This window comes from Cucurbita moschata, unplaced genomic scaffold (assembly GCF_002738365.1).
Source record: "Cucurbita moschata cultivar Rifu unplaced genomic scaffold, Cmos_1.0 Cmo_Scf00013, whole genome shotgun sequence".
Lineage (NCBI taxonomy): Eukaryota > Viridiplantae > Streptophyta > Magnoliopsida > Cucurbitales > Cucurbitaceae > Cucurbita > Cucurbita moschata.
Window position 1 is genome coordinate 131239 of NW_019268529.1, and position 11553 is coordinate 142791.

The window sequence follows — 11553 nt, forward strand, 5'->3', positions numbered from 1 at the left end:
GTTCAAAAATAAAAATAAAATGAGTGTACCTATTAAAATATTTTTAACTAATTAAATTTTAATTTAATTTTCATTCATTAAAATAATCTTACAGAATATTTTTCGTCACGTTTTATTTTTAAAACTTAAAAAAAAATATAGATATGTATTAAAGCTCGTAAAATTAAGACATAATTAAGAACTTTTAATCATTTTATCTCTCTTTTTTTTCCTATAAATACATTCCTCGAAGCCAATCTTATTGCACATTCCTTTGCTTCTTATTCATTTTCTCCAAAAATTATGCGAAATTCAAGTCTGCCACAAAAAAGAGGCAATGTCGTCAAAGCTCAAATTTTCAAGAGCGTTTATAATTTGATGCTGTCTCTAATGAATTCCATGTCAGAATTAGCTTCCGAGAAGAAGCTCGTTTCATAAAAGAGTTAGTCCGTGAGCTAGATTCCAAATGCTCGTTGTTAATTATGAAATTTGTAGATGACGATGTTATTAAAGGAATAAATATAATGAAAATAAAATAAATTAAAATTGCTCCTTTATTTTTCTTTTAATTTTTAAATTATATGAATCTGCCTCAAATTATATATATATATATATATATATATATATTTATTTATTATCTAAGAAAATGACTAAAATGTCCTTATAATAGCGACGTGGCGGGTAATTTAATATAAAATTATTTTTAAAAAACTTCACCCGACCCGCCTTATCTTCACCCGACCGGCCTCCCCTTATCTTTTTCCCTCCAACTCTCTGTTTCATCTTCTCCACCTTCTTTCTAACCCCTCGTTCCCGGCTTAAACCCTCCACGTTCAGCAGAGGTCAACCGGAATTTGATCAGCCATATGGTTTGAAATTCTCCTACGGCCAGCATGGTGGAACTTGTATCAATCGTGGTTTTGCCCACAAGACTGGATAATGTTATTGCTACCAGGTATATCCTTTGCCTTTGGTCACGAACCATTTGAATTCTGAAATGAAGAGGATAGCTTGTGCTTTGATTCTTCATTTCATACTGATTACTTGCTCTGTATGCTTGTAAGCGGAACATTTGCTTTAAAGTTCAAACGCCATCGTTGAATTTTTCTTTTGTAGTCTAAAATTAGGTTAGAACCGATGGCGGTTATATGCAATGTATGGACTATGTTAGAATTCACTATTGGAACCAGAAGTGAAGCTAATATGTTTGATGATAGGTTATGATAAATTTAATGGATAATTTATGCTCTTTTGACGAACTAGACATTAGGTAAGAGTGAATTATGATGCCAAAGAATTGTATTCTTGTTGTTTTGTTTAGTTTTCCTAAAGAAAGTAAAATGGATCTAAGAAAAGTGTATGATCTGGGCTTCTTAAATTTTTCAAAAGTAAAGATCTATGCTCCATGATTTCTTCATATTTCCGACAAACTAGACTTAACTTGGTATGCTTAATTTTTGTTCTTTCTCTGTCTCTGTGCTTCAGGCCTAATTTTCATTTCTCCTCCCCCGTTTCTGGAATATGCCGTTTCCCATTCCCCACTAGTGCAATTGTTCCCTATGTAAAAGAATCCGTGCCACACCTCTGTCCTCAAGCCTCGCTTCGCGCTTCTACTTCTTTCTCCAAAAATTCTGTGGGTAAAGAGAGCAGTTCTGTTTTAGTTTCTTCCATTGAACCAATACCAAAGATTGACAAGAGTGGGAGATTTTGTAGCCCCAGAGCTGCTAGAGAGCTTGCTTTGTAAGATCCACAACTTCCTTCTCACTTATTATTTCCTATATATATTTATTTATTTATTTATTTATGGATATCCCTTCTGTCTGCCTATGCAGAAAGTTGGTCTAGTCACTAGGAATATGCTCTAAGAATTTGTTTAATTTGAAGACGTGTAATCAATTCTAATCCTGCTAGATCATTCAATCACAGGTCAATTATTTATGCATCTTGTTTAGAAGGCTCTGATCCCGTTCGACTCTTTGAGAAGCGGTTGAATGCTCGTCTAGGTAATCTTTGGTCGAGATGTGGTGCTCTGCTGCTCCATATACAATTTGATGCTTTTTTATTGTTTTGGAGAAATAGAAGTCACGTCTTTAACTAAAAAATGACACCAACTTCTTACTTTATCCATTCATACAATTCAGAACCGGGATATGAATTTGACAAGACATCATTGATGGAATACAACCATATGAGCTTTGGTGGGCCGCCAGTTACTGTGGAAACAGCTGAAGAAGCAGATGAGCTTCTACGTAAGGATGAAAAGGATTCTGCAATCGGTAAATAGTTTTGTGGCTTTTGTATGTATATTATTTGTCCTTATTTCACTCATTACTTTGTTCTAAAAGCACAATTGGGCAGTATTATATGCTTCTCCGCTTTCAATTAGAGATGCCTTTTCTTCATACCATGTACGAAAAGAATTTGAGGGGAAAATCCATCTTCAATTCAAAGTGATATCATGACTCGTGAGATCTGTTGGTCTCGTTTTCTTTTAGATGGAGTTTGTAAACAAGCAGTAGAGAACAAAAACTTTTTGACAAACATCTTGAACGCTAACTCTTGGAGACTAACCTAGATTTGGTTCTAAAATCAATAACACATTGCTTGAACTCTTCAAGAAATATGCAAGCGAAAGTTTTATTTCTATTTGTATATCGATCTGCCAACGTTTATCTCTTTATGCACCACATAAATTGTTGTGACATATTGTAATTACTAACAAACTACTGTCTATAGCTTCTCCTTCTATATGTTTTCATTATAGTTGTAAATACAGTCTTGTCGAACCTCAAAAGTCCCATTTCATTGCTTTTAGTGATAGCTAAGTTCTGTTTCCTGCTTGACTGTATCTCAGAGGCAGAAATCCTTGCGGCCCCTCCAAAGGTTGTCTACAGCAAACTGATCTTACGGTAAATGTGGTTTTTATTTCTCTGCTTTTGGCAGAGGATGATCTGATGAAAATTTAGTATGAATTTCATGTATTTTATCAATGTTATTATTTATTGGGTGATATAAGGTCAGTCGTCATCTTCATGGTTTTTCAGGTTTACACGAAAACTTTTGGTTGCAGTTGTGGATAGATGGGACAGTCACGTGCTTAAAATTGATAAAGTCATTCCTTCAACTTGGAAGGTTCGTAAAGAGCTTTATGCTACTTTTGTTTTCTGATTTTTCTCTTCTCTTCTAGTTGGGACTACTATAAGTTGAACCATTTGCTGTGGAGCTATAATACTTTTGGTCAATAAGGACCATATAAATAATAAGACTTGAGAGGGAATGAGTTCAAAGTCATGGTAGCTACCTACCTAAAATTTAAATTTAATATCTCATGAGTTATTTGGTAACCAAACGTAGTAGGATGAGATAGCTGTCTTGTGAGAATAATCAAGGTGTGTGCAAGAACACTCACGAACATATATTTATATATTATATACACAAAATTCCTCCCATATTGATCTTTGCCTCTTAGTCATAGCATATGCATGCTTTTTGCACGACTTATAGAAATTTGAAAATCTGTTATATGATGATGGAAAGGGTGGAACCACAAATCTAACTGCAACATATTTCAATGATGGGTATTGTTGAATCTCTCACGTGAGTGTTGGAAACCCTGAGCTTTGATGGTCAACGATTTGAGCTTAGTGGTAAATGTCTTAGGACTCGGCAAATGGTTAATGGTTTCAAAATGTATTGGATCACCATTCCAGAATATTATATCTTGCGGGTTCTTGACAACAGCCTTTATGTTCTTATGATCCAGACATTGGTGTTGCATGAGTAAGCCAAGATCATGCACTTGGACTTGCACTTCTTGAATTAAATTGCGGATTTTTAAAACTTCAAAATTTATAATGCTGACGTAGATTATACATCTCATGCCTTCATATATTTCAGGACAAGCCAGCAGGACGGATTCTGGAACTTTGTATTCTTCACCTGGCTATGTCTGAAATAACGGTGGTTGGAACAAGGCATCAGATTGTGATTAACGAGGTAAATACATCTAAAGCTTCTTACTACAAGGTCACAGTTATCCTCTCTTGTATCTGTTAATAGATGTCTGCATCAATCCCGTTCTTTTAAAATTTTCCTGGCGATTGATGAAGGCCGTCGATCTTGCAAAACGATTCTGCGACGGAGCAGCACCTCGAATTATTAACGGGTGCCTTAGGACCTTTGTGAAGGACATCCAAGAAACTGATTCTACTCATGCTCGTGTGAAGGAAGTAGTCAGTACATGACTCTAAACTCTTGGGGTGGCTCAGGACCTTCGTAAGGATATCAAAAATTTTGACTCAACTCGTGCTCTAGAGAAGCAAGAAGTGACTCTGAAAGTGGTGAGTCGTTAAGATGCTGTTGGCTGGATGGATAAGGAATTAGAGGGCACTTCCCTTCCATGGAAATGGAGTACTACGGAGTTGTAGATGTGTAATTCTTCTAGGGAGATAGTTCCTACAAAAGACTTCGGTTAAGTGTATCAACTTTACCTCCTAAGTTTTAATTTTATCAAATGAAAATCTGGACTTAGAACATGTATTGTAATCTTTACCTCAGGGTTAAGGTCGACTCCCTGATAAGGAATTTGTTAGATTTTTGATGCAAAAAAGGAGCAATTAGCAACAGAAATCCACCCAGGCCCTCCAAAACAATGAAAAACTTAATTCCAAACAAACCCATAAATATTTGTCCTGCTTCCCTTTTATTCTTGATATTGATACATGGCTATTACACTGGAAGGATAGCCTTTCCCAACTTCATAGTTATCAAACAACTTAAGGTAGTTGCAATTATTACAGAGGACGTATAAAATAAACATTGTTATGTAGAGGAGACTGGCTGTGTTAAGGAACAGTGATTCGGTCGCACACTAGCTAGCGCTGCTAACACGAACAACCAGAGGACTTGTGACCCTATGGAACCCATCTGACCATTCAATCTCCCCAAAATCATACCTCCCACGAGCTTTCTTGAGTGGGGTTATGGTGATGTAGTAGGAAACGTGCTGCCTAAACCAAGAGAAAAGAAGAATCCTAGGCCATACCAATACTTGCACTCCATTGGGAGGATTCAGCTTAAGAAAGTAGATGGCATTTTTGTTTGCTGCTACATTACGAACAGTCCTTTTGATTGTGGTTGTGGATTTGAGATTTGCAAGTGTAATGGAAGGATAATTGAGATTGGCAATGGAGGTGGATAGAAATGGTGGACAACAAACAAGTGTTTGTGAAGAAGGGTTCACAATCATCCTGATTTGCTGCTCTGTGTACCCAATATTGCAGAGAAAAATAATGTAATCATTGGCTGTCATGTCGTACACTAGTCCTGGATTTACTGCCTTCAATGGGTTCACTTGGCCACCTCCAATGTCGAATGGATCGGATGGTTTCGTGGATCCACCTGCTAGGATGGTGTTGCGAGTGGAGTCTCTCTTGGTGGCTGAATTATGAGCCACGAGTTAGTTAATAAACTGGTTGTTTGAAAGTTCAGAGACTAAAATGAAAAGGACGGGAATGGTTAACCTGTGGTGATGAGGGCAGATCTAATGGCTGCAGGAGACCAGCTTGGATGCAGAGATTTGATGAGGGCAACGACTCCAGAGATGTGAGGGCATGACATTGAAGTCCCTGATTGGAAATTCCATTTGACTTGCCTTTGGCTTTCTCCTTCTGTCGCTGTTGGCCGCACTGTTGGAGCAGTTTCTGGAGGCCATGCCGCCAATATGTTCACTCCTGGGGCACTTATGTCTGGCTGCACCATACATAATACCCTCGTTAGTGTTGAAAATGACCATCATACACCGTTAATACGTTTGTCGGTGTTAGTTTTCTATTATCGAATTTCTATTATCGATAGATCACTTGACAAAGAATTTTCATGTTTATCGTTGATAGACTATTTCTGTCTATTAATGATAGATGTGAGATTTTACCTCGGTTGAAGAGAGGAACAGACATTTTTTACAAGGGTGTGGAAACCTCTCCCTAGTAAACGCGTTTTAAAGCCTTGAGGGGAAGCTCAAAAGGGAAAGTCCAAAGAGGACAATATTTATAAGGGTGTGGAAACACCTCCCTCTAGTAGATGCGTTTTTAAAACTTTGAAAGGAAAATCCCAGAAAGGACAACATATGTTAGCCTCCGGACAATAGAGGTGCATGGTTATTAGTAACTCATTGTTATTTGCTATTAACTTTTTTGTTATTGATACCAAGTTATCACCGACTTATTATTTTTAATTTATTAATATATGACATATCAACGATAGACCAAATAATCATATAACAACCACTTAAAAGTAAGAAAGAAAGAAACACTCATATCATTGATATACCATTTTTAATCATATTGATACGATATATCAAACATATAAATATCAATCAAGATTCATTAGATCTCGTGCTTCTTTATAGACTACTGTCATATTTGCACTTTCTTAAACTTGTGTCAAATTGCCATTTGCGCAATTGTCTATAAAATTTGTGCAACTAGATCAAATTTTGTACCTTAAGAATGTCAGGCGAAAGTGAGCTTGGTCCTCTAGACGAGAAGTATGCCACACTCGGAGCCACCGACTTCCCAATCACGCTTCTTGCAGCCCTGATCTGTACTACTGGCAGCCTTGGAAACAAACACGAGTACAATAAGAATGAGAATGGATGGTAAATAAGTGAAAGAAAGAGAAAGAAGAAGTAAAGGAGACCTGGGCAGTTCAGCAAGAAAGTTTCTAATTTGAGTGGCGTGGGTAATGTCAATTCGAACGGTGGGGAGGAGATCAAGGTCAGGGAGCTGCAGCGTGGGCGGGGCACCAAATATCAAAGCCGAGGCATTGATGGCGTTCAGCGCTTGTTGTGCATCCCCCATCGAAACTGGGCCTACCGTGGAGAAACAAACCACCACTTTCCCTGCCCCCGATTTCCTACCTTTCCTTATACTTCGCCGCTCGCAAACTCTGAATTTTACACCCAACCAAACAACATATCAAAACAAACTATTGTATTATTATTAAAGAGGGGATGTTTCGATGATAAGTTATATATGTCTAAACCCGACAAATCTCACCCTGAAATGAATGCATAATCTCTCTTTAGACTAAGAATGGAGAGAGGGCAGCAAGAGATGTCTCTCGTGTTAGGTAAACGGGGCTAGAGACGGTAATTATATTCTCTGCTCCTATTTTGTATATGTATATGTATATATACATGCATATGTATATATACTTGCATATGTATATATACTTGCATATGTATATGTATGTATATATTAAATGAGTAAGACTGTTTCAATATTGAAACTTTAATTTTCAAAAATTTATGTTAAATAAAAAATATATTATAAAATTTATTCTAGAAATAAAAATTATTTACTAATATTTTTATACAAAGTATATAAAGGATAGGAAAAAAAGTGGCCATGAATTTGATCCCTAAAAATTCAGCCCGAGAATCCTCGTCCCGACCCCACTAAAATAAATGAAAAATTTAATGAAAATGGCTTCACCCCACTCGAATAAATGGAGAATTTCGTGAACATGGGCCCCATCTCACTGAAATCAATAGAAAATTGTGTGAAGATGGGCTTCAGTCCATTAAATAAATGGAGAATTCCGTGAGGATGGAGATTGAAACAAGAGGCGTCGACAGGAGATTCAATTTAAAATGACGTGAGCTTCTCTAATGATATCCGAACTCACCCGTCTATAAAATAGTTGATCGCATTCGCTAGTTTTGCATTAATTATGTTTGTAGTGATCAAGCTCTCACCCTGATGAAGAGAATTTGAACATAATCAACCAAAGATAAATAAGGTCATAATAATATTTTGTTTGAGAGAGAGAGAGGCAACCATAATAGAGATCCGGTTTTGAATGAGTATTTGAGTGGGAAAGGTTCGATCCATAGTTGAAGCAGCAACACAAATGCTCCACGGGAACACATTTTGAACGAGTGAACGATAAGGTCCATCGTTACCAGCTGAGAACACAACACTCACTCCCTTCTGCATGCCATGGAACGACCCAATCGCACTACTAGACTCAAAAAATGGAGCCAACGGCGGCGACCCTCCGAACGACGCCGAGATAACGTCGACTCCGTCGCACAAAGCGTCGTCAAACGCAGCCATCACGTCTGCATCCGTGCACTTCCCTTCGTAGTCCTTTCCCCAGCACACCTTGTACACAGCCAACCTAGCCCGTGGCGCTCCTCCTCGAGCGATGCCTTTGCCTAACGATGACCCTGTGAAGCTCACATCCTCTACAATGCCACCCACGGCCGTTGAAGCTGTATGAGTCCCGTGCCCCAAAAAGTCTCGAGGCGATTCAAACTCAGGGTTCCCGCTTGTGTTGAGTCCTCCGTATTCGGCTTCGAAACCTTTGAGATAGTAACGAGCGCCAATTAGCTTGCGATTGCAAGCTAATGAAGGGTTGAATCTATACGCTTTCACGCATTTGCCCTTCCAGCTGCATGGAACCGGGGACATCCACCGATCATCCTCGAAACTTTCCGATTCAGGCCATATGCCTAACAATCAAATTTGATCATATATCATAGAGAATAAAATTGTAATTTAACTTACTCAGACACGAAACATATGATTAACGAATATAATGCAAATTAATCCAAAGACCTGAATCAAAGATGCCAACAACAACGTCGTCGCCATCAGCCAGCTTACGCGAACGTGGTGTATCAAACGTCCTACGACCGCTATACGAAGGAATGGGAAGCCCCAAGAAGTCCCAACTTCTTGTTGTGTGGAGCTCCATAGTTTTACTCTTGAATATGGATATCACTCCTTCCATCTCTGCATGGCAATGTTGCATGCATTCCTTTCAATATCAAACTCATAAACTAATACCCATTTCATATTAAGTTAAATTTCATCGAATTCTTAACCAAGTTCGATCAATTAATTACTCGATAACGTCATTGCTTGGCTTGCATTAAGCTTCGCGGAGAACCCAGAAAAGCTATGCTTGTAACTATACAACATGGCTCGTTTACCATCTTCTTCACTGCACGGATATCATTTTGTTTATTATACACTTCTAACGTTAATAAGAATCACACATGCATACATATATATAATCGACCTTGAAAATACTTTAGAGAGCAAACGAAGATGGGATTCGGAGGTCAAAGTTGCATCCTCGAGACGGGTGTGCCCTAAATACACTATATACACCTACATTAAACACGTAAAAATATGAATATAAGCTTAGTGAAGGGGGAGAAAATCAGATTAAGTGGAGGATATTGAGTGTTATACATGTGAAGAGATTGATGTTAAGTGAAGAACAAAGAGAGAAAGGAAGAGGCAAAAATAATTAGGGAACATTATGATTGTGTGTGGCTATGTGGTTTGTTTGAACAAGGTGATGAATGGATGGTTGGGGTTTAAATAATTGAAGCCAAGGATGGCGTTGGGGTTGGCTTGGGCGTGGTGGTGCTTGTGTTGTAAGGCTCTTTGGGTATTAACTTCATGTGGCTATGGCTAAGGCTATGGCTAAGCTAAGGTAGCAGCACCAACACTGACAGGACTGCATTTTTCAATTATGGTATTTTGGGTTTAAAGCTAGGTAGCTACCACCACAACACCATATTTCATCAGTCAACTCCATTTCCAACCCCCATTTGGCTGTGTTGTAGCCCTCGTATGCTCGAGATGAGCTTGTAGTTACTGTCTGTTTTAGCCCGTTATGTATCGTTGTCAATTTTACGGTTTTAAAACGCGTCTGTTAAAGAGAAGTTTCCATACCCTTGTAATAAAGAAGGTTTCGTTTCCCTCTTCAACTGATGCGAGATTTCACATTCCACCTTAACCTTACGGTTTTAAAACGCGACTGTTAGGGAAAGATTTTCATATTCTTATAATATAGAATGCTGTGCTGTGTTGTAGCCTTGTATGTCTCTACCTACACAATGAATGAGTTTGCGTAGTAGCCCAAGCCCACCGCTGGTAGATATTGTCCGTTTTGGGTCGTTACGTATTGTCGTCAGCCTCACGGTTTTAAAACGCGTATGTTTAGGAGAGGTTTCCCCACCCTTATAATAAAGAATGTTTCGTTCCCCTCTTCAACCGATGTGAAATCTCACAATCTATCTCAGCCTCACGGTTTTAAAACGCGACTATTAGGGATGGGTTTTGTTGTAGCCTTGTATGTCTCTACCTACCCAATAAATGAGTTTGTGTCACAACCCAAGCCTACCGCTAGTAAATATTGTCCGTTTTGGCTCGTTGCGTATCGTTGTCAGCCTCACGATTTTAAAATGCATCTGTTAGGGAGAGGTTTCCACACCGTTATAACAAGAATGTTTCGTTTCTTCTCTAACCAATGTGGGATCTCATCATCTACCCCCTTTAGGGTCCAGTGTTCTCGATGGCACACCGCTGGCAGATATTATTCGCTTTGGTCCGTTACGTATCACTGTTAGCCTCATAGTTTTAAAACATATCTGTTAGGGAGAGATTTTCACATCCTTATAAGGTTTTCACGCTAACGTGGGATCTCAAAGCTTGCTTCCATAGTTTTATTTTCTGTATCCACATACCCATTTAAGTTTCAAGATCTAAATGCTAGTCGGAGGTATGCACCAACTAATTTAAGTTATATGGACTAAATGCTAGTCGAGGTATGCATCAACGAATAACCATTACAAAAGCAGTCGAATACTCATAATTTTGAACTAATTAAATAGCGCTAAGGGTCGGTAGCGTGTCCCGTTTTCTTTAGATAAAGGCCATCCAACTTGGATTGTAACATCATCGATCACCCATGTTAAATATCATTCTCTATTACATAACCATTACACCGAGTAAATTTGAAAGTACGAGATTTCACGAAAAAAATACGTTTCTACGGATACGATTGGTTTGAAGTAAGGTTGAAAGTGAAAATGAAAAGGAGTATGATTGCTTTGCGTAATGGGAAGCATATAATGAGCAATGATGAGAAGGGGACGACGGCACTCAACATTGTCTAGTGAAGCTCAACATCATGAGATTAATATATTTCTTCTTCCCCTTCAATTTGGATATCTTTATAGAGAGCCTATAGGTCTCTTTACTTCCTTCTTTGCTTTCACCTGCGGTGAAGTTTGATTTAAGATTTTGTAAGCCCTAACTCGATATAGGGTTTTACTTATATTCATTTTCAACGAGCATTTACGTTTCTCTCTATTTGATCTCTAAATTTTTTTAGAATAAATTCAATTTAATGTGTTACACCTCAAGATTTTAATACATGTTTACGGAGTAGAGGGTTCAACGCCTTTATAAGGAATGTTTTGATCTCCTCGTTCATCTCTCACGGTTTTAAAGCGCTTCTAGGGTTCCACCATTCCCCTCGTTTCGTCTAGAATTCCACACCCTTATAAGGAGTGCTTCGTTCTCCTTATGGTTTTAAAACGTGTCTAGGGTTCCACACCCTTATAAGGAATGTTTTGATCTCCTCGTTCATCTCTCACGATTTTAAAGCGCTTCTAGGGTTCCACCATTCCCCTCGTTTCGTCTAGGATTCTACACCCTTATAAGGAGTGCTTCGTTCTCCTTATGGTTTTAAAACGTGTCTAGGGTT

The 11553-nt window shown here is 38.3% G+C and overlaps 2 protein-coding genes across 2 annotated transcripts; one reads left to right on the forward strand and one right to left on the reverse strand.

Moving 5' to 3' along the window:
- The first annotated feature begins 734 nt into the window (after positions 1-734).
- On the forward strand, positions 735-4514 carry LOC111451776. The gene is made up of 8 exons (XM_023092320.1): positions 735-934; positions 1465-1719; positions 1906-1982; positions 2121-2255; positions 2834-2888; positions 3024-3111; positions 3877-3975; positions 4089-4514. The coding sequence occupies exons 1-8, from the start codon at positions 873-875 to the stop codon at positions 4221-4223; spliced, it is 906 nt and encodes a 301-aa protein (XP_022948088.1). The 5' UTR covers positions 735-872; the 3' UTR covers positions 4224-4514.
- A 136-nt stretch (positions 4515-4650) lies between these two features.
- On the reverse strand, positions 4651-9314 carry LOC111451553 (subtilisin-like protease SBT3.18). Its single transcript, XM_023092030.1, has 10 exons — positions 9246-9314; positions 9070-9161; positions 8894-8991; positions 8604-8780; positions 7821-8497; positions 7669-7739; positions 6679-6927; positions 6482-6596; positions 5502-5730; positions 4651-5418 (listed from the first exon to the last, which is right to left on the reverse strand). The coding sequence occupies exons 1-10, from the start codon at positions 9312-9314 to the stop codon at positions 4850-4852; spliced, it is 2346 nt and encodes a 781-aa protein (XP_022947798.1). The 3' UTR covers positions 4651-4849.
- Positions 9315-11553: the final 2239 nt, after the last annotated feature.